Genomic DNA, 22,801 nt, shown 5'->3' with positions numbered 1-22,801 from the left:
TCTTCAAAAGATTAGTGAGGGGTCTAGCAATTGCCGCAAAATCTTGAATAAAACGACGAAAGTACGAGCATAGCCCTACAAAACTTCGAACGTCTGCGGCTGTCTTCAGAACCGGAAACTCTCTGACAGCGCGAGTTTTGTCGGGATCAGGCTGTATTCCGGAAGAATCAACGAGATGGCCCAGAACAGTAATTTGCCGGTGGCCAAAACGACATTTGGACGAGTTAAGTTGCAGCTTCGCCTTTCGAAATACATCAAGTATAGTTGTGAGACGTTCAAGGTGAGTGTCGAACGTTGGCGAGAAGACAATGGCGTCGTCGAGGTAGCAGAGGCATGTGGACCATTTGAAACCTTGGAGCAAGGAGTCCATCATACGCTCGAAGGTGGCAGGGGCGTTGCATAATCCAAACGGCATTACTTTAAATTGGTATAGGCCGTCAGGTGTGATGAACGCGGTTTTTTCGCGGTCCATATCGTCAACAGCAATCTGCCAGTACCCCGAACGAAAATCAATAGACGAGAAATACGTGGAACCGTGCAGGCAGTCAAGGGCGTCGTCTATACGTGGGAGCGGGTAGACGTCCTTCTTTGTAATGCTGTTCAGATGACGGTAGTCTACACAGAAGCGCCACGTGCCGTCCTTCTTCTTAACCAACACCACAGGTGACGCCCAGGGACTCGAAGAAGGCTCAATGATGTTTTTATCGAGCATTTTGCTGACTTCGTTTTGAATTACTCGGCGTTCTGACGCAGAAACTCTATACGGTCGTCGGTGAATAGGCGTAGCATCGCCAGTAAGAATACGATGCTTGACCGCGAGCGTCTGGCCTAAAGGGCGATCGTCGATGTCGAAAATATCTCGGTAGGACGATAATACTTGGCAAAGCTCTTCAGCCTGCGCCGAGGACAGGTCCGTTGCAACCATTTTCTTTATATTGGGATCGGCACCCGAGGCTGGCGCGAGGGGCCTGCTAAGCTCGCGAGAATGATCGGTCGCTAACGCTGCCACGTATTGGTCGCCGAGACAATCAACGGTGGCAAGGCAAATACCTTGCGGTAGAATTTGCTTTGCCAATCCAAGGTTGCAGACAGGCATTCGAGTGCGGTTCCCAGTAATATTAAGTACACTGTGAGGCACTGTAACGTCATACCGTATTGGAATGTCGGGCAGAGGAGTGACGAGGTACTCGCCATCGGGAACTGGTGGGAAAGAAAACAGTTCAATGTAGGCTATTGACTTTGGCTGCAGGCGAAGAAAATCGGTGGGACGTAAGCGGCAGTGGGGTGCGTCAGAAGGTTCTGCGAGCATCGGCAACTCAAGGCGAAGGCTACCGGAAGAGCAGTCAATAAGAGCAGAATGTGCGGAGAGAAAATTGAGGCCGAGAATGAGGTCGTGGGGGCAATGAGCAATTACGGTGAAGAGGACAGGAGTGTGACGGCCGGCGATGCTGACGCGTGCCGTGCACATGCCGATGATAGGCACAGTAGCGCCATCCGCAACGCGTACGACGCGGGCCGACGCTGGGGTGAGGAGCTTTTTGAGTCGTCGTCGGAAGGCAGCACTCATAATTGAAAGATGTGCTCCTGTATCGATGAGTGCCGTGACAGGAGAGCCGTCAACGTCAACGTCAAGAAGGTTTCGGTACGTGGATAACGTGAGCAGAGGATTTGAGGACAGGGTCGATAAAGCAGCTTCACCTCCAGAAGCTGCAGTGCCTAGTTTTCCGGCTGGATCCGGGAGGCGATAGGCGGCGAAGAGAAGCGACGGGGTTGGGGCGAACGAGACTGATGGCGTCGAGGTGAGGGCGAGCGGCTGTACCGAAGGTTCGGAGCAGGAGCATCAGCGGCAGTGGATTCATGGCGGCTGGTATAGGGAACGGAAGGTCCAAAGGTGCGGGAATAAGCGGCAGTGTATGTCCGAGGAGTTGGTGGCCATCGGTTGCGGCAGTGACGAGCTACGTGGCCGATGCGACAGCAGTGGAAGCAGATCGGCCGGTCATCAGGTGTACGCCAATCGGATGGGTTGCGGCGAGATGTGGCGGAAAAGGACTGCCGAGGACGAGGAGGGCCGCTAGAGAACCGGGAAACGTTGGGTTGAGACGTGGAGCACACAGAGTTCAGACCCATGTTCTGAAATTCCTGTCGGACGACGGCCTGGATCATCGCAATGGTGGTTGCTGGCGGATCGGGAGGTGTCGGGGAGAAAGCTGGCGAACAGGTGGCCTCGAGTTCGTGGCGAACAATACTGGTGACGTCGTCAGAGGTGGTGGTCTGACGTGGTCGACCCTCACATGTCGACGTAGCAGCAGTGTTGGGTAGCCGTGTGATGTGGTGTGTAATACGGCGGCTCTTAGCTTGCTCAAGGCGACAGCATTCTTTGATGATGGCGTCGATAGTCGAGACGTTGCCGAAAACAAGCAAATTGAAAGCGTCGTCGGCGATGCCTTTTAGAATATGTGACACTTTATCGGCTTCGGACATACCATTGTCAGCTTTGCGGCATAGAGCTAAGACGTCGAGGATGTAGGAAACGTACGGCTCCGTAGATGACTGTACACGAGACGCAAGAGCCTTTCTCGCGGCAGTCTTGCGCCCAATGGGGTCGCCGAACAGTTCCCGTAGCTTCTCTTTGAAATTGTCCCAACTGGTTATCTCGTCGTCATGCGTTTGGTGCCACACGCGTAGGGTGCCGCCGAGATAAAAGATGACATTGGCGAGCATAATCGTTGGGTCCCACCTGTTATTAGCACTGGCGTGTTCATAGAGTTTGATCCAGTCGTCAACATCCTGGCCCTCCAGGCCAGAGAACACACCTGGGTCGCGATGTAGGGCGACCGTGACGATGGAAGCAGTGGGACATGCCGAAGCCGTTGCAGAGGTGGGCGCGTCACCGGGAGGCATGGTGACAAGCTCGGTGTGCCGACCACTTCTGAGTTCCGTGGGGAGGACGGGGATCGCTGACCTCCACCACAATGTTGCGTGTGTAAAGACACAGACAGAAGATGCTATTTACAGGCTATTTACACTGGAGCCAGGCAGCCAGGCTGACACTCGCTCGCGCCAAGCGCACCGACCAACTGCGTCGTCGTTCTCGCGGCGGCTCATTTCTTGAGCATCGCTTGAGCATATCGTAATAATATTTACTAAGGTCAATTCAAGTCTGAATTACCAAGCATTAAATCAGGCGTGCCTAAAGGAAGTGCTCTAGAAGCGCATGTCATTTGTGTTGATAACAATTATCCCTGCAGTGTTTGTTTTTTCAAGATCTGAAGTGTCCATCTTTTATTATACTGATGGCACAGCACTGTTGATGTGAAAAAGAAAGACGATATCAAGTGAGGAGATGTATGAACGTGTTCTGCCTGAGTGTGTTTAACTCTATACTTAAAAAAGGGAAAAGTAGTCCACTTTTGGCTTAAAAGAAAACTGTTCCCTTGCTTCGCGTTCAACTTGGATCATATGCTATCGAAGTTATATAGTGTGTAAAAAATTATAGTGTCCTTTTATAGTGATGTAACTAGACAGGAACACATTGTTGGATTAGGGACAATTCGGTGCAAGATAATTGGTTTAATAAATAGTTGAATAAATAAATACCGAAAAACACTCCCGTGCAAATATTGAATCCGTAACTAGATTTTGCGTATTTCTTTTAAATGCAACAAGCCTAGTCAAATTTCGTGCTATGGTTGCCAAGAAAAGCGAAATCTCGTTTTACACACACTTAGCGGCACCCGAGCTAAAGCTTCCTGTTAAGTTTCAGAGGCGAGTATGCGAGTGACAGCAGGAAGTGGTGTCTCGCCATTGGTGTCACTCTTCATAAAGGTAGCGTTCTTATAGCTTGCCTGTACCCGCGTGGCAGCACGCATCTTAGCCTAAGCAATAAACGTATGTTTAGCGGAGTTCATACGGCCGGTAAATCGAGGACCATTATTTCGTGCAGCGGTATAATACTTTGCTATCGTTATCACTGCTCACTTTTATGCCAGAACTGTGGCTTTCCGACCCTCTTTCACTTCAGTTGTCGTGAGGAGTCGCTTGCTAAAACCGCATGTACCATTAGAAATACAACCAATATTGAACGAGGACATGTAATAATAATAACACCTATAATATTGCAGCTGTACTGCCCATGTGCCTTCCTCTGTTATCGTTCTGTAGAAGACAAAGGCCATTACTGGGTCATCTATAGGTCAATTACACCGATGGCGCCGTTGTTGCACCACACATCACCCAGTCGAAGATAGTCATCACCCGCTCTGTGTTGAGCGAGGCGTAGCTCGCCAGATCATCTGTCGACGCCAGCGGTAGTGTTCGCGTCAGAAAAAGCTCACTCTTCAACACTCTTCGGCTAAAGGCAGAGAAACAAATAGTACCTAGTACAAGAATTGGAGAAACAATCACCTTTCCTGGCCGTTCTACCGATACACACAGCTAAAAGCTCGTTAATAATCAATCTCGTCGAGCAAAATGCATAAATACCGGGAGCAGTGAAGCATGCACCCGAAGGCAGTTTAGTGTCGGTCGTTTCCCATAACATCTTTTGCATATTTATTTCACGTTGCATAGGAAAAATTTCGATGTTAATTTATATCATTACAATTGCCATTTTTGTAAACGTCATCCTGTTTCCGGTACGTATCCACATTAATCCAAGCCTAACCCCTTTCCCGCCAACCTGGGCATTGAGTACCCAATGGTATAAGGAGAACATCTGTCTGCTGTGTTGGTGGAACCACGTTTCAAACAAACACTCGGACCAGCTTTATTAACTTGATATGAGTCGCTCTTCGAAGAACCTCTTTCAAGCCTACTTGGGACTCTGCGTGCCTATCACTGGGCTTGTTCCATTTTTTTTTCCCAGATTATATTTGACGCCAACTTGTGCCACTGGGTACGTGTCAGCGGGTATGTGCGCTTTTGAAAGAATGTCTTTGACCCCAACTAGAGCAGTTGAGGAAATTCCACTGGTTGCGTCCCATCGAGTTTGTGCCACACATGAATGATAAAAAATTAAGAGATTTCTGGTGCCGCGTTTAGTCATACCCATGTCCTCTACATTCACACAATTTTATCTTGGTACATATTCACAGACGCACCAGTTGGGCAAATAGCGCCATCAGATGACGAAGCGTGCCTAGTGGGAGGCTCGAGAGAGCAGCCCGGATGCATACACGTCTCATACATGACGCGTTTCGGATGTCGACGTAAGGCGCGTGGCTGCATTCCTTCAAGGTTAATCGCATTAACGTCGATTATCTTTGTGAGGTAGAAACTGCCGAAAATTCGAGAGTTATCTTTTCACCGCAGTTTATCTCCTTTAGCAGAAAAGTTAACTGAAACCCTTGTGGCGCCCTGATTTAGCCAACATGCATGTGGACTCGTTGTGTTTTCTTCTGCAGGTATTCCAGAGCTTCGCTTTTGCGGTGGCTATCTCGGACTCCGACAACGACACTATTCTCGAATGCATGTCAGCCAACCGAACTGCTATCAACCCAGAAGAAATGACAGCTACTTATACCTTCAATTTTCCAAATACACAGTAAGTTACTCTTATCGGATGTATAATTTCTAAAACATACGTGGGCTTAAAAAACTTCATGCTTGACACACATTAAACATCTCGTATTATGACGGAGAAACATGAAATATTTCAAGTGCTACGGAAACAGTTCAGAAAGACACTGTCCGTACCTGCTTATTTATGCAGCGTATACGTTACTATACTGATTCCCAAATAAATATTTTTTTTAAACTCGGAAGCTTGCCCTTAGGCATAATACAAAGGATGTTAAAAGTACATGAACAGATTCAACTCGTGCGAAAAATCTAGAACTGAACGATGACGTCATCCATGAATCCAGCATTCAAGGTCGGGTGGGCGGCCAGGCCCAATGCCTGTTGCCAGGAGGTGGCGGAGTTGGCTTAGATGAAGCCTTGGGCATGTCCATAGTAGGTGTGTCACTGTCACATTTTCAATTTCTGTGTTACAAGATGGGCACGATGCTCCGTCAGGTGGGTTGTACTGTTGTGGCGAGAAAGCGGTCACAGACGGGGTGAGCGCGAACTCGCCACGTAGCCTCCTTAACGGAACCTCCTCTCGGCGGGTTAAACCACCGTGGAAGTCTGACCCACAAGGAGGTACCACTCGTGTGGTACGTCGGAGGTTTTCCTTTTCCTGGATCAGTCGTGGGCAGGCGTCTTCAGGAAAAAGCAGATGTGGCTACGTTGTAATCTGTGGTGAATTGCCATGTCTGCTTCAAGGAGACCCCGAAGGACTGCTCGAGCCACCCAGTGGACGCGTATCAGTATATTCGTAGTGGCAGCAAGACGGTGAATGCTACCTGAGAGTAGAGTGGACAGAGACACCCTACGCATGTCGTGGGTGGCTTGAGTAGAGTCTGCGCGAATTATGAGAGTAGCGAACAGCTTGCAAAATAGGTAGCAACGCAGCCAAGCCGTCTCGTACGGCCGCACGCTCGGCAAGATAGGCCGGTGGTGCAGGATCTGCAGCATACGACTACGTCTAGCCTGCCTCTTCTATCAATGAACACACGAGAGCTGTGTGAATCATGGTTCCATTAACACTGGCATCAGTGTATGCTGCAAGAGTCGCATCGTCTTGATCATTCACTTGGCGAGAAACCGGACTATACAGACGACCGAGACGCTTATTGTCGCCTAATTCTACCCTATTCTACGGAGCTACATCGGGTCTCGTAGAACCTGGATTGTCTATTTCGTGTCCCATGTACCTGGTGAGTGAAGCAGCCGAGCAGAAATTTGAAGGCTTTAGGGCGCCCGTGCATCCACATTGGTGCACGTGTTTGTCGATTGTGTTGAGTCGGGACTCGGCGTGTAGAGTTGGCAATGGAGTGAGACGTGGTAGTCCCGTTATGGCCCGCATGGCTTCGGTTTTAATGATTTCAAGGCTAGCCCATTCTGTCTTCGTGAGATGATGAAACTGAACTCTGTAGACGAGTCGTGGTTGCAGTACAGAACGGACAAGAAGGCGAGCCATTGTGGTTCTCACTCCACCAGATTTTATTGCAATCTGACGTGTCAACTGTATCGTTTCTGCGGCCTGTTCCTTTGCATTCTAGACATATGGTTCCTAGATCCGGAGGAATCCATTTCAAGGCCGAGTACATGGAGGGTAACTCTTGTGTAGTGGCTCCTGATCGAGAATTAACTGAAGAAGCCGGAGTGCCAGTAGACGGCGCCCATGCTTGTTCGCTACTGACATATACGTCGTCATGTCCTTGGAAATTTCAAGCCTTATCTGAGCATACCAGCCATGCATCACCTTAGGCCTCTTGGAGCGCTTGTTCTTGGTGGCAGATTTCAGGATGAACTGACCAAATAGTGATGCCATTTGCATACATTTGGTACTGTGAGTTATGCAACACCGCTAGCTTCCAAGTTAGTGGAAGGAGGACAATGTTAAAAAGGACTGGTGCGAGCACAGATTATTATGGGACACCCCGATGTGCGACGAACTGACCGGGTGCTTAGCCAGCCAGGCGAATGGAGAAGGCACGAATGTGCAGGAAGGCTTTGTCGAATGTGCAGACACGGCTAGGGCCAATGGAGAATTCCGACAATTGCTTCGTGACTCACAGGGTTATACGAATACCCTTAGCCAGAAGGGTGCGAATTCTTCGGGAGCCGCCTCGCTTGAGAACCATAGAACAAAGTTGCGGAAGAGCATCCTCTGCGCCTAGATCAGCATGGAACACGATTTTGCCAGGACGATACCATAAGTATAGCTCTAGCCACCATAAACGAGAAGAAAGGGGGTTAACCGAGGGGGCCAGTTTTGTATTAGTCATATAAGAATCCTACGAACGGTGACACCAAATACAACATAGAGAAAATTCATCATCGTCATCGTCACCATCATCGTCAGCCAATTTTAAGTCAAGTATAGGACGAAGGCCTCTCCCTGTGATCTCCAATTACCCCTGTTCTGCGCCGACCGATTCGAACTGGCACCTGCAAATTTTCTAATTTCGTCGAAGCACCTAGTCTTCTGCCGTCCTCTACTGCTTTTCCCTTTTCTTGGTACACATTCCGTCACACTAATGGTCAAACGGTCATCTAACCTGCGCAATACATGACCTGCCCAGCGGTCTTTTTTTCTCTATATTCTATAAGAATATCATCTATACGCGATTGCTCTCTGATCAAAACCGATTTCTTTCTCTCTCATAAAGTTATGCCTAACATTCTCCGTTCCATCCCTTATTGCGCGATTCTCAACTTGTTCTCAAGCTTCTTCGTCAGACTCTGAGTCTCTGCCCCATATGTCAACACCTGTAAAATGCACTGATTGTATACTTTCCTTTTCAATGATAACGTTAAGCTCCCAGCCAGCCTGTCTCTTGGTTAACTAAAGTCTAGTGCTGCCCATATTCTATTGGAGATTATTTGGTGGAATATTTTATATAATAGTGGCGTTAAGCCAATGCGCCTATAACTTTGCAGTTCCTTAACTTCTCCCTTTTTGTGGATTAGTATGTATGCATTCTTCCAGTTTTCTGGGAACCTTGCAATCGATAGACACTTCGTATAGAGATCCGCCAGTTTTCCTTGCATTGTCTCCTTCAGCTTTGTTAAATTGACTGTAATTCAATCCTCTCCTGCCGCTTTTCCCCGTTTCATGCCTTGCAAGACCCTTCTTACCTCATCTCTAGTTATAGGAGGGGTTTCTGTATAATGTTCATTATTGTTTCGGATAGAGTACTCCCGAGTCTTCTCGGTACTGTACAGGTCAGTATAGAATTCTTCCGCTGCTTTTATTATACCTTCGAAGATTGCTGATGATATTGCCCTACTTATCTTTCAGTGCACACACCTTGGTTTGTCATATGCCAAGTTTTCTTCTCACGGATTTCAGGCTGCGTCCATTTTTACGGATTCTTCAGGATTTCTCACGTTATAATTTCAAATATCACTTATTTTGGCTTTGTTGAGCAGCTTTGACAGTTCTGCGGATTCAATCTTATCTCTTGACACGCACACTTTAATTCTTTGTCGTTTCTTTACTAGGTCCAGTGTTACTTGGGAGAGCTTGCCTACTGGTTGCCTTCGTGACTTGCCTCCCACTTCAATTGCTGCCTCTGAAGCCAGCCTAGTTAAGGTTTCATTCGTTACCTTTATTTCATCACTATCCATCTGTTCCAAGGCTGCATATTTGTTTGCAAGTACCAGCCTAAAATTCTCTGCTTTTACTCTTACTGCCACTAAGTTTACATGTCTTTTCTTGACCAATTCAGCCCTTCCTCTTTTCAAACTGAGGTGAATCCTAGCCCTCACTAACATATGATCACTGCACTTTACCGTACCTCTGACTTCTACATGCTGCACTATGCTCGCATTCGCAGAAAGTATGAAATCAAGTTCATTTATCGTTTCACTATTACGGCTTTTCGAGATCCACTTTTGGTTCCTACTTTTCCTAAAAAAGCTGTTTATTATTGTCAGCTCATTCCTTTCCGCGAGTTCTACCCCCATCTCTCCTCTAGCGTTTGTACAATCGACGCTGTAGTTGCCAATTGCCGGTTAACCCGCCTGCTTTTTCCCCACTTTTGCTTTAAAGTCACCCATTACTACAGTATACCAAGTTTTCACACAGGGGAAATTATTTTTGCTGAATAAAAGAACGATAAATAAATGGAAATAGATATGTATGCAAAAACAACTTGCCGCAGGTGGGGAACAATCCCCACAACCTTCGCCTTTCGCTTGCGATGCTCTACCAATTGAGCTACCGCGGCGCCGTTTCCCCATCCACTTTCTTAATACACTTTCCCCATCCTCTTTCTGGGAGTGTTCGCCAGCTTCACCCCTAATAGACCTTGGCGGCGGACGTGGAACATCCGTTGGAGCCACTAGGTAATAGATGTCGCTAGCATGTGCTCCATCAGCTTGCCTAACGTTGAGGTTAGCGGTATTGGGCACATATGAGCGGTGTTGTTTCGGGCATTACGGGTTTGGGAATAGCGACCATTTCTCCATGCCAGCGAGAATCAGGGATAATTACTGTAGCCCAAGCTTCGTTTATGGCCCCCAACAGCACATCGAGAACATTGCCTTCCTTGTTTTTATAGAGTTCATATGGTATGCCATCTAGTCTTGGGGCCTTGCGTAGCTTCGACAGGTATATTGCCGCTAAAAATTTTGCCATAGTGAAGACAGCTTACATACCCTCCATGTGGCGTGCCTGCGTCCGCGGGAAGGGAGTTTTGAACAACGAAAGGAGGCGGTACTGTGCCCAGAGAAGGAAAAAATATGTAGGCGACAGTTCTTGTGAATACTGCTGGTTTCTGGCCAAATGCGAACAGGGCGCAGGCTGCGGGTTCTGGAGGGCGCCGACCACGTTCCATTACTCGGAAGGTGCGCCAAATAGAGGCATTGAACGAGGAATGTCGCAGAAAAGAGCCCCAGTCTATCCAGTGGCCACGTTCTAAGCGGTGTTCATTGCGCTGAGATACTGAAATAAGGCGTTAGGCCTTTAACCGAAGGGAATTGATGCAGGGTCACGTTCTGATGCAAGTTCTGCTTGGCGGCGCAACGTCCAAAGACGCAGAAGTTGCAAATCTGGAGCAGTTCACGATTGATCAACCCACGACGTGCGTGTTGCCTCAACTAATGCCACACTGAAAGAATGGGACAGGTCCCACATATAGTTGGATACAGTGCATTCTTATACCGCCCTGTATCAATCCCAGTCCGCGACTCGACATAGTCGGCGGAAGCGGCCTGTTCCGCCCGAAGATAAGCCAAGGCGAATCGGATGATGGTCACTACCCCAGCAGTCGGGTTCAGATGACCACGAGACCGTTGTGCTTCCTAGCCACCAAGATAAGTCCGGTGAATGTGGCCGCACGCGAGGATAGTCACGCCGACGAGTAGGCCCTGATGCATTATTAGGCAGGGTCAATTGGGCGTCCAGAAATTTGCCCAGCACACACGTACCACGCGCACAGTAAATAGCGCAACTCCACGTGGTGTGGGGCGCGTTAAAATCTCATGCTATTAAAATGGTGCAACACAGATGTTTCTGCCGTAGGGGCGCCAACCAGCCGAGACACAACAAAGCCGCACGATCGCCGTAGGCGCGGGCATAGTACGAAACGATGATAACGTCCGTGCGTTGAAGACAAACCAATACGGCCACGACTTCTTGCTATAATGTACACCGCCGTGAAAGATCATCACTTGTCTTATGAAGAGTGCATCTTACATAAGCTGCAGTCTATTATGGACGGGCATTGGGCGTAGCACTCCTACGGTACAAAATTGAAGGTGATGAGTATGCCACAAATCTTGAAATGGGGGGCAGGGCATTGTATTCTTGAAGCAGTAGAGCTCAAACAAGCAGCTTCTCATATTTGAGACGCTGACGCAGCTCTCCGACCTTTCCAGCGATGCCGCGGCGGTTTAACTTTGAAATGTCTTTTGGCACACTTGAAGACAAAACAGCCATCACAGGTTAAGATTGGCCAGTACAACCGAGGTGAGATGCTGGAGTTGTCGTGCAATGAAACGCAAGAGTTCTTGGGAGGAAAGAGGTTTCGACATAGATGCCGGATTAGACATATGAGCAGGAATAGACGTCGACGACGAATGCGACGACCGCGCTCCGTCATGACGACGCCGGAGCATTGTATGGCGTTCCTTGAGACGTTAGATTTCCTTTTCAAGGGTGGCCAGATGAGCGTCACTCTCGAACTCTTCATTCGCCAAAGGAAGCGGCGTGTCCTCTATTGATTATGATGCCCGATGTCGTCGTGAAGTAGACGACCTAGCAGCTGCACTAAATGTAGGAGTAGCAGCAACACTTGTCGTTGTACTTGACATAGTCTCCTGGCTAGCGTCCTCTTCCAGCGAGGCCAGAATGGCGTAACGATTGTACACAGGGACTTGTGTCATTGATGGATCTCGATGTGACCTTGCTGGCTGACGAGAATGGCGTTGCCGAGATTTCTTAGTGGCCTTCATCTTCGTAGGGCACGTCGTGGAAGGGATGCCATGTTTGTTTCTTTGGCATAGGCCGCATCTAAACATTGCTGGTGGTTCAGTCTCCACGGTGTCGTCCTTGAGTGGGTAGAGTCAGGATGACTTCATGTGTCCCTTTCTAAAGCAAGAGTAGCAGTACAGAACGGAAGGCTTGAACCGACGCGGGCGCAGTACGCAGCCGTAATACAGGACACTTTCAAGTGCGGAATTATGACCTTGAAGAGTGTTTAGGTATGTATGACCGCTGCCTAGGTAGCAAGCAGCCGCAACCTTATGTGTGGGACGTGATAGTTAATGCAGGTGCCTTTCGGTTTACAGCCCAGCCCACATATAACGAACTTGATCGTCACGTGGCATTTGTTCGTTGTATCCAAAGTTCGTACTAAGTGGACCACCTACAATACGGGAAAAAAGAGCAAGCGAGCCGAAAGTTCACTTTATTTTTGAAAAAAGTCCGCGATGCGCGCTTTTTCTTTTTTTACGTTATTTTACCCGCAAAGGAGCGCCGGGGGACGCTTTGTGCGCTTTGTGTTCGCGTCGTGTCAGGGGAACACAAAGTGCGCGAAATTCGCCTGCCGCGGGTTCGCAGTCCAGCGAAACCGCACCAAACACCGCCGGCTCGGTCAATTACAGGGGCCCGACAGCTTCGCGTTCGCTCTAACCGATTGTTGAGGCCACAACAGTTCGTTCTATGTGAGACACTGTGCCATTGCCCCAATATATATTTTGACGGTAGCACCGCCCTCGTTCGTACTAAGCGAGCGTTCGTTATATCTGCGGCTGTTATAAGTGGGCAGGACTGTATTCGTCATGGTGAACGCCATTAACCACGTAGCGTCTTAAATCAGTACCAATGGCGAGGTACGCCTGGACTGGAAGAACACATTCTTATGAGACTTGTATATGTTGCAGTTCTCCGGGCTAATAAACTAGTGCCATAGCAGACACCCATACTGAGACGGTATTGGTAGGTTTGCCTAGAGCGAAATCTTGAAATCGGGAAGTCTCGAGACAGGCGTCCAGGGCCGCTTGAATGATACAGTTGGGCAGAGTTGACATATTATATCTAGCACGAGGCTTGATAACTACTTTGTACCACAATGCCGTTGGTGACACGAGAGGCGTACGTGTTGGACATGCGGGCAGTCCTTGTGAGGAGCGAGGTCTTTTTGGCGCTGCTGGAATTACATTTTCATCCGATAGAAGGCCAGTAGCTTCCGTGGTTCTCTTGGCCGATGTGTGCACCGTGACAGCAGGGCTATTGTGCTCCATGCGTGTGGCATTCATTCTCAGGGTACCGCCCAGGCATGTTGCACTCGTCTCCGCGAAGGAGATGCTCCTGACTTGGATAGCAGTTGCATCGGTAATGTTCCACTCCCTTGACGCAGCAGACAGCAGCTTGGATGCTCCGTGCCCACGCGGCGAGTGCCACGGGGGCACTCGTACTCGCGAAGCCGCCCAAGAACTCGGGCTGGACGACGCAGCAGGAGGGTGTAGATGCCCACGGACCTTGTAAATGGGCGCTAGTAGTAATTATTAACCGCCAAAACGGTCCATAAACAACAGGGTTCAAGTAGCGGGGACAAATCATCAAACTGGGCGAAAATCCGCAGCTACGCAAAAACACGTTCGAGCAGAACGAGTGCTGGAACCCCCCCCCCCCCCCCCCCCTCATATAATATTTCCCTATCAAATTAAAAACATATACAGAGTACAAATGTATTGATGGCCAAGGAAGCCTTATCTTGTGACAAATACGTTAAGTCTAACTCGCATACGAAGCAGCGAAATAAAGCGTCGCTTTATTTTTTGCAAAGGAGAGGTTTGTGCACTCAGGGTCGGCGCATTTGTTCTTTGTGTTTTCTTAGAATAACATAAAAGAATACAAGAAGCTTATCTTAATGTGTCACACAACTAACTTTAATTAAGCTTGTTGTCGTTCATTGAGCACCCGCTATTAGAAGTGTTTGCATATCAAATCCTTATATCAGTACTATTGCACAGCAACTGAATGAACTGATATGCAGTGTGAACATTGAATTAGCAGCATGGATGAATCACGTCGTTATTCAGTATTATTCCATTTTTCAATGAAGTAATGATTACTTACCTGCAGGAGTTTAAAAATAAATGTGATCGTGAGATTTACCATCGGACCTACTCATGCGGTACATAACCGGTACATCATGTGAAAATAATGAAATATATTGACACGTGTACTTATCTTTGTCCGGCGACCACGTTTCGCCGCTTAACAACTGTAATCGCACAGCGAGGGACGCGCCTGCATGTATCCGACGTTTCTGGAAAGTTATCGATGCTTCTACCCGGCTGTCTGTTGTCGCCGAACCTTGTGTTATCTGACTTCATCGCGTAACGCGAATGGTGTAGAACTTTGTGGAAGGCACGCGGATCCAAACGATTAGTCTGGAACATTCGACGACTGCTCTATAAAAGCCGACGCGCTTGACCCGCTGATCAGATTTACGACGACTGCCGACTGTGTTCGCCGCTCTCGTTGTGCGTTAAGTGTAGCCTGTTTTGTGGGCACAGGTTCACCCAATAAAAGCTAGTTTTTGCCTTTCACAGTATTGCTACTGTGTTCTTTGACGTCACGACCACGTGACATCTGGTGGAGGTGCTTTGCGTTCATGTACCGGACGCCCCCACAAAGCCGTGACCCAAGCCCTCACTCGGAAGACACCAACATCGCCAAGAACCAGCGAGGTAGCCGCAGGCTGCAAGGACTGCCCCCGGAGCACGGACTTTGGCCTGAGACGACTAGGAAGATGGCCACCAAGTCCACCCCAATGGCAGCCCCAGCGTCACCCGTCGTGCTGCAGCAGCGCAGGGAGCCTCCGACGTTCCGCGGTTCAACTTTCGAGGACCCGGAAAGCTGGCTTGAGACGTACGAGAGAGTACAACTGGAACAGCGACGACAAACTGCGATATGTCTTCTTCGCTTTCGAAGACGCGGTCAGGACGTGGTTCGAGAACTAAGAAGCCACCTTAACGACCTGGGAACTTTTCCGAAGCGGCTTCCTGCAGACATTCGCAAGCGTCGTACGCCGACAACGAGCCCAAGCGCTATTAGAAACGCGGGTGCAGCTACCTAATGAGACGACCGCGATCTACACGGAAGAAATGAGCCGTCTCTTCCGCCACGCCGACCCTGAAATGCCCGAGAAGAAAGTCCGCCTGCTGATGCGTGGTGTGAAGGAGGAACTCTTTGCCGGAATAGTACGAAGCCCACCGAAGACCGTCGACGAGTTTCTTTGCGAGGCCACAAGCATCGAGAAGACACTCGAGATGCGAAACCGGCAATTCGACCGCCGCACGAACTCGACAAACTACGCCGGAGTTCAATCAGTGGCTACCGACGACCTGCGCAAGACCATCTGAGCGGTCGTGCGGGAGGAGCTACAAAAGCTGTTCCCACCATCACAGCCTCAAGTGGCTTCGATTGCCGACGCCGTGCGTGAGGAGCTCCAACAACAACTTGGAGTAGCCCCTGTATCGCCCCAGCCTGAGCCGCAAGCGATGACATACGCCGCCGTCGCACGTCGTGAACGTCCCCCTCCGCGACCGCTCCAGGGCCCTGTCACGCCGCCGTTCCGTCGCCCGCCGCCGCCACCGCCAGCACGACCACCCGTCGCCCAGCGCACCTACGCGAGGAAGACGGACATTTGGCGCGCTCCTGACCACCGCCCGCTCTGCTACCACTGCGGAGAAGCCGGCCATGTGTACCGCCGATGCCCATACCGCGACCTGGGATTGCGAGGGTTCGCCGTCGATGCACCGCGCCCTCGGGAAGGTGAACGCCCTCGTGACATCGCCGACTACCTCGCCGCTACTCAGTGGAGCCCTCGACGACCGTCCCGTTCGCCGTCACCAGGCCGCTGCCTGTCGCCGCAGTGCCGACCATACACTGGCCTAGCCCGGGGCCGGTCAGCGAGCCCATATCCGGAAAACTAAAAGCAGCAACCGATGGAGGTGCGGCTGCTGTTCGTCGAACTGACGAAGATCCTCCGCCGCCGACGAAGACGATGAAGAGACCATCTCGACGACATAATAACGACACGCCGCTGTCCCGACGAAGTCAGGAAGCCAAGACTACATTGACGAAAGACGACTTGACGACGCCACGTTCCAGCTTCAGTTCAACACGACGCAGCCGTGATCCGACACCAAGACCTAACTGTAACGCAAGACAAAGAACCACCGACCTCGACGTGCTTCTCGACGGCCACGAAGTCACCGCCTTAGAAGACACAGGAGCCGATTACTCCGTCATGAGTGGACCCATCGCCGCCCAGTTGAGGAAACTTAAGACTGCATGGGAAGGCCCTCAAATTCGGACCGCTGCAGGACACCTGATTACGCCGACTGGGATCTGCACGGCAAGAATTACCGTCCATGACCGGACTTACCCTGCCACCTTCGTTGTCCTCCAACAGTGTTCACGAGACGTCATTCTCGGCATGGACTTCCTGAATCAACATGGCACAGCCATCGACCTGAAGTCGAAATCGATAACGCTGTCACAAGATCAAGCGATACCGCCGGAGAGCTGTCGTAGTCACCACGCCTTGAGTGTGCTCGAAGATCAAGTGAGCATCCCACCGCGCTCCAGCATTGTTATTTCCGTCGGCACTGAAACACCCGCTGACGTAGTAGGCGCCATCGAGGGCGACCAACACCTACTGCTCGACCGTGAAATTTGCGTCGCAAGATGGATCGCTCGACTCCACGGAGGGCAAGTGTAAGTTATGCTAACCAACTCCAGCCAAGAGTTCAAGCACATCAACAAGGGCACGACAATCGCATACATCGAGGAAATTGTGGAAACCAGCAATGCCTTTGTCCTCTCGGATTCAGCCGCATCTACCCCGATGAGCATTGTCCCCGAACCAGACTTCGACGTGAATCCAAGTCTTCCTATGAGTAAGCACCAACAGATCAGAAGTCGTCTCCGACGATACAAAGACTGCTTTTCGACGTCATCGATGATTCGACAAACATCAGTTGCAAAGCATCGCATAAATACCGAAGAGAGGGCTCGACCACTCCGCCAGAGCCCTTACCGAGTTTCGACGCGAGAACATGAAGCTATTAGGCAACAAGTCGACGAAATGCTGCGCGACGACATCATCCAGCCGTCGAAAAGCCCGTGGGCCTCTCCTGTAGACCTGGTAAAGAAAAAGGACGGAACCCTACGCTTCTGCGTCGATTATCGTCGACTGAACAAGATCACGAAGAAGGATGTGTACCCCCTTCCACGGATAGACGACGCATTGGATCGGCTCTGCAATGCTAAATACTTCTCGTCGATGGACCTCAAGTCTGGCTACTGGCAAATAGAAGTCGACGAGAGATCGCGAAAAGACTGCCTTCATCACGCCAGACGGCCTCTACGAGTTCATGGTCATGCCATTCGGACTGTGCTCGGCGCCTGCCCCCGATCTTTATCGCGCGACCACCTTTCGCCGTTTAACAACTGTAATCGCACAGCGAGTGACGCGCCTGTATGTATCCGACGTTTCTGGAAAGTTATCGATGCTTCTACCCGGCTGTCTGTTGTCGCGGAACCTTGTGTTATCTGATTTCATCGCGTAACGCGAATGGTGTAGAACTTTGTGGAAGACACGCGGGTCCAATCAATTCGTCTGGAACATTCGACGACTGCTCTATAAAAGCCGACGCGCTTGACCCGCTGATCAGATTTACGACGACCGCCGACTGTGTTCGCTGCTCTCGTTGTGCGTTAAGTGTAGCCTGTTTTGTGGGCACAGGTTCACCCAATAAAAGCTAGTTTTTGCCTTTCACAGTATTGCTACTGTGTTCTTTGACGTCCCGACCACGTGACAATATGGGAAAAAATATGGTCTGCAATTTATGCCCTAATGCTTGGTTGGAAAGCTGATCTGTAAATGGCAAATGGAACGAGCACCAATTGCTACATAGGTTGAAATCATTCACGTGGCGACATCCACGTGCATTTCGTGTTTTTATGAACCTACGAGGTTTTGGTGGCCTGCGACTTGGCTTGCGCTGCTATTTCCTGCTCCTACAAAGAATGGGCTAGATAGGAGAAAAATCCGCCGCGCCTCGTATGTACGCTCCTCTTCAGGTGTCCTCATAACACGGAGCTCTCCGATACCACTGTCGCAACACAAATCAGTTACGGATTTTTCTTTTACGTGCGAATGTGTAGTTACGTCCCTCCTTGCTTCGTATGCAGAGTCATGCTGCCGTCGCCGCAGCAGCTTAGCAACAATATGCTCAACGTATGCCGGGAGTGCTACGTACTTCACGTTGCATGTAGGCGTAGAAGCAGCTTATTACCAATTATCTGGTTCGGATATTTGTTTTAAGCTTGGTCCTTATTGAAACTTATGCTGTTCTGTAGGGTGTATGGGTAATTCTAAAGAATCTATGAGCTGGTCGCTTCACTGCTACGTTCTTGTGAGCTCTGCCTTACGGTGCTATGAGCCGTTGGATTTGTGGATTTGAGCCATAAATGTTGATAGTAGTGTGGACGTTACGCCATGAATAAATTTCGGGATTCTAGCTATATACAGCTTCGCTGTAAAAGAGTATAAATTCCTAAATATCAGAGCCCCTCAGCTAGCAGATGAATCAATATGCAATAGAAGATACTTAAAAATGCACTGTTTCGGTATTCAATATTTTCTTAGGAAGGAGATTCCGTTCTACGTGAAGGCCGGGGAAACACCGGGTACTGTCACCTTTACAGTAGGTGCAGGTAAGCCTTGTTTATTGCTCATGGCACCATTATCATGGGATGTGTTATAGGCACAAATGGCAATGATGATTGACGTTCGGTATTTATTTTTGATGTGTGCGTCGGATAATGTGTCACGTGACATTTATTCAAAATGCTAAATATAACGTAAGAAAGCACTCGAGGTCTTCAAAACTGAGAATTTCATCGTCTTACAAAAAATTAGACACAGCAAATGTCCAAGCTTACAATTCCAAGAGTTCGCGGTCATCTTGGTATAATTTAAGAAGTTGTGACACTTTGCTATTTAGCGTGCGCAATAAATATGTACGTTTAGAAGTGCAGCATGCTCCCACGTGCTGTAGACTCCATGTTCTCAAGACCCAAATTACTAAATCTTGCCCGACAGCATGACGCCCTCAAAGCTGTTCTGCGCAAGCATTTATCATTTATTACTTTATTTCGTGCACTTGTGTAAATAAGTATTATGAGTGAAGGATTTCCAGAAATTCGTGGTTCAATGAAATACACGAAAATATGAGCAGCATTAAAGTTTAATGCCATGCGTTCTGCATTGCTGCCTAAAATTCTAGCGATAGAGAAAAGAAGCATGTTTACTTCCCCTTTTTTCATGTAATAAAGAAGCCCGGGTAGAAATAGGTGCGACAAGTTGGTTCAATAAGTATGATCAAAATAGCTGCAATCAAAACCGGATGACGTTTACAGTGAACGTGTAACAAGCGGCTCAGTTAAGTGCGGTTAAAATGACGCTTTTTATGAAACGGACGCACTCGTGAGACTGAGGACTGATGAGTGTTTGTGTAGATTACAAGCTTGTTTCATAGACGCAACACTGTCGTAAGGAAAATAAATAAAAATTAAGATACCAGATGCCGAGTTTTGAGTGCTTACAGTGAGTTGTAATAAAGCGTATATAGTGCGAGATAGACATGCCATGCTCAAGTATACATTTTGCAATGGTCTCGTAAAGTGTCCGTTTCAATCCATTCGGGGAAATATGAAGTCATCGCGCAGAATTATTAGTCATGTAACCGATGTGGTTGTCTTATTGAAGGTTATAGCTTGCATAAAATTTTTGTACCTGTAGAAGTGAACAGAGCGTACTGTGCTACCATTAAAGTAACAAAGCGCAATAATGTTGGAGATACACGCATAAATAGACGCGTTTTCATTATCGCTATTGAGATTCATGGGCCAGTTATAGCACCAAGAATAGATTCTGTCATGTTAAGTTTATAGTTTACACGAGCTGTCAAGAGCCGTTATCTTGTGGTAGTTTAGACAGTATTCTAAAAAAAATATGGGCCCGCCATCCCGGCCCTGTGAAAGTAATCGTCCAGCGAAGCGTTTGCAAACCACCACTACAACTTTTGAGGGGGGTATGCAATGCTTTATTCTATTACAGTGATGGTAGTTGGCATAATGTTTACAGCACGCCGCCACCCATAGCGGTGCTGCAACAACATTTAAATCAGTTTCTAGGCTGGTGTTCTCATAGGCGAAATACTAGGGGCGTCACTCTACACGTCATAAGGTTCCGTGGCCATAGCAATTTGCGCAAAAGCAATCATTACCAGAAAAAGTGTTCAGGCAACGCTACGAGCTTCGCAATGTTATCAGGGGCGCCTTATCATCAATGGTGCGGTTGGGATATTGGTTTTGTCCTAGTTCTTTAGTGAAGCGTATGCTGTTCGTGTGTTGTATGCGTAATTACAAAGAATGTAGGGAATGTTTGCTACACTTTGCTTGACGTTACTGAGGTACAACCTTTAGAGGTTGTACCTCAGTGCCTGCATAACTTGTGCCTGCATAACTGCCGGGATCGGCCGGAAATTTTGCTAACAGACGCGGACACCAAAAATTCCGACCAACTAGAAGCTAGTAGCTTCGCTGTAATACTTGATAGCAAAAACTTGAGCAGAGCCTCTCAAGTCGGTAATAAAACGAAGAGCAGTGACCCAAGGAGAGGCTTTTCATGGCAAGTTACATGTGAAAATGAGGATCATCTGTTGGCGACGATCTACTGGTGAATGACGTATTAAAGGTTGTTTTTTTCATCGAGGAGAGAAATTGTGGTTAACTTCGAGGTTATTAGACTACACGGAACACGACTCCTGACAAACAGTGGCTGAAGCTTTAGCAAATCAAGAGAAAAATGGCGTCAGCGTCAAAACGAAACTCAGGATTTGCAAATAAGTCAATAGTAGGCTTTTTATATCTAAGAGTTGAAGTCACAGTCGCAAGCTTTTAACCAGTTCAGAAACAATAACGAACTCTCAGACCTTCTGTAATTTCTTGACTGAGTTACTTTATTTGACGCATACTTCTTGTGTCTTATGCTTGGTTTATAGAGAGAAAGTATGATTCTAAAGAGGTAGAAGCGCTATTTTCGGCAGCCCTTTAGGGAAAAATATGCTTGGTTTCAGGCATATTTCTACGCTTAAATAAACGTATGAGGGAAAGAAGTGGGGCTTTATGGCAAGCATCGTTTTACTGTTTTCTTTTGACCACTTTAAGCAGAGAGTGGTTGCAATCTGGTTACTGCGCCTTCGGCGGCGCTTTCGGTAATCTAAAGTAGATGAACGTTTTAGCTTATTACATGGCAGAAAGGTGTGTTTAATCACTTTACACGTGTCAAGCACAACTGTGTTGAACGCTTTCGAATTGTCGTGAGCAACAGCGGTCGCACTATTATGCATGTTTGTAAGTGCCTTCTAATTTGAGCAGCAAAATTTAATTCAGAACTCTCAATTTTGCTCGCCATTATCGTTGTTCTTTTAAAGATCTTTTTTTAATTCAGGGCAGACGTTAACCTATGAAAGTTTCATTTTTATTCGTTGCTTTCTGAAGTGTTTTTCCTTGCCGTCATTACTGTACGAGAATACTGTGACCATCACTAGTTTCTCAACCCAACACGCGCACGTGACAACTGAAAAAAAGATTGTAAATCCGCTGCTATATATGTCATTATTATACTGAATCGTAATATCAGGTTCTTTGCGAAGCTGATTGAGTTCAAGTGCCAAAATATGAAACAACATAAATTGCATGGAAAGAAATTCAAACACACTTTCTAAAACCTCGTAACATCTGCGTCTAAAAGTTACTAGCCCCACCTATTATAGTCGGCATATTCATTTTGGTGATGCATGAATTTCCTACCTTTTCAGACATGTCACCATTCAGTCGCCTTTAACGCATACAGTCGTATGAACTGCGGCGCTAGCCACGCAACGCTGTAACCCTGTAACATAATACCATTAACCAGCGAGCCTCACTCTGAACATTAGCAGCAGTATGCTTTTTTCCCTGTTCCCCCTCTGAGCAGCACTGTCGGGATTAACAACAGGAAACTCCAGGGAAACGTGGCTTAAAAAACAGACTCGCGTATGTGTTATTTCGGTGGTTATTCAGGTAACGTCGAGTCGGTAGGTGATGTGGTTAAATGTTTTTGTTCCGCTGAAGCATAGCAAGATATTTTTCCAAGGGAAGAGAACGTTACTTGGCGTAAAGAATTTTCATGAGGGAATAAATTAGGTATTATTCAATTATTGTATTGTATGCGCTGATGGAGCAGAGCGGATAGTGGGCCTTGATGAGGGTATGTTTTTCTCTCACAGTAGATGCGTATAATGCGAATCGCTTGTGTTTTTGCGCGCTGCACGCCCCCCCACCCCCCCACCCCCATTCTAGTGCTTGTTCCAACTACCACTCATAGTTGAATACCTACCATACGTTTGTACCAGCATGTAACTGAAAGTAGTTATTTCTTTCAGATTCCACTCAGAGAGAAGGCATAATTTACTATACTGACTACGTCAACTGCGATGTAGTGGACTTGGACTTCCATGGTCATCGTAAGAAAATATTTCATAAAGCGTAGGCGAAATAGCAATAAGCTTCGTTTCGCCAATCTGAAAGGACAGTGGCGACCATAAGTACTCCAGCGTCGCTATATTTTGCCGCCGCAGGACCACCGCATCAAATTAAAATTAGATTGTTGGACATAAT

General features: G+C 48.1%; 1 protein-coding gene across 2 annotated transcripts in view; it reads left to right on the top strand.

Annotated features, from left to right (window-relative positions):
- Positions 1–22,801, top strand: part of LOC126522264 (uncharacterized) — a 64,477-nt gene that overhangs the window by 9,086 nt on the left and 32,590 nt on the right. The window contains exons 3-5 of one of the 2 annotated variants that reach the window (XM_055066235.2): positions 5,403–5,542; positions 18,723–18,790; positions 22,567–22,647. In XM_055066235.2, the coding sequence (XP_054922210.1) occupies positions 5,403–5,542; positions 18,723–18,790; positions 22,567–22,647 (289 nt within the window). The remainder of the gene's footprint in view (positions 1–5,402; positions 5,543–18,722; positions 18,791–22,566; positions 22,648–22,801) is intronic. The other variant, XM_055066236.2, reaches the window with a different exon arrangement.

Source organism: Dermacentor andersoni, chromosome 6 (assembly GCF_023375885.2).
Source record: "Dermacentor andersoni chromosome 6, qqDerAnde1_hic_scaffold, whole genome shotgun sequence".
Taxonomy (NCBI): domain Eukaryota; kingdom Metazoa; phylum Arthropoda; class Arachnida; order Ixodida; family Ixodidae; genus Dermacentor; species Dermacentor andersoni.
The sequence above is the reverse complement of the archived record's forward strand: the minus strand, read 5'-3'. Positions and strand labels throughout refer to the sequence as shown.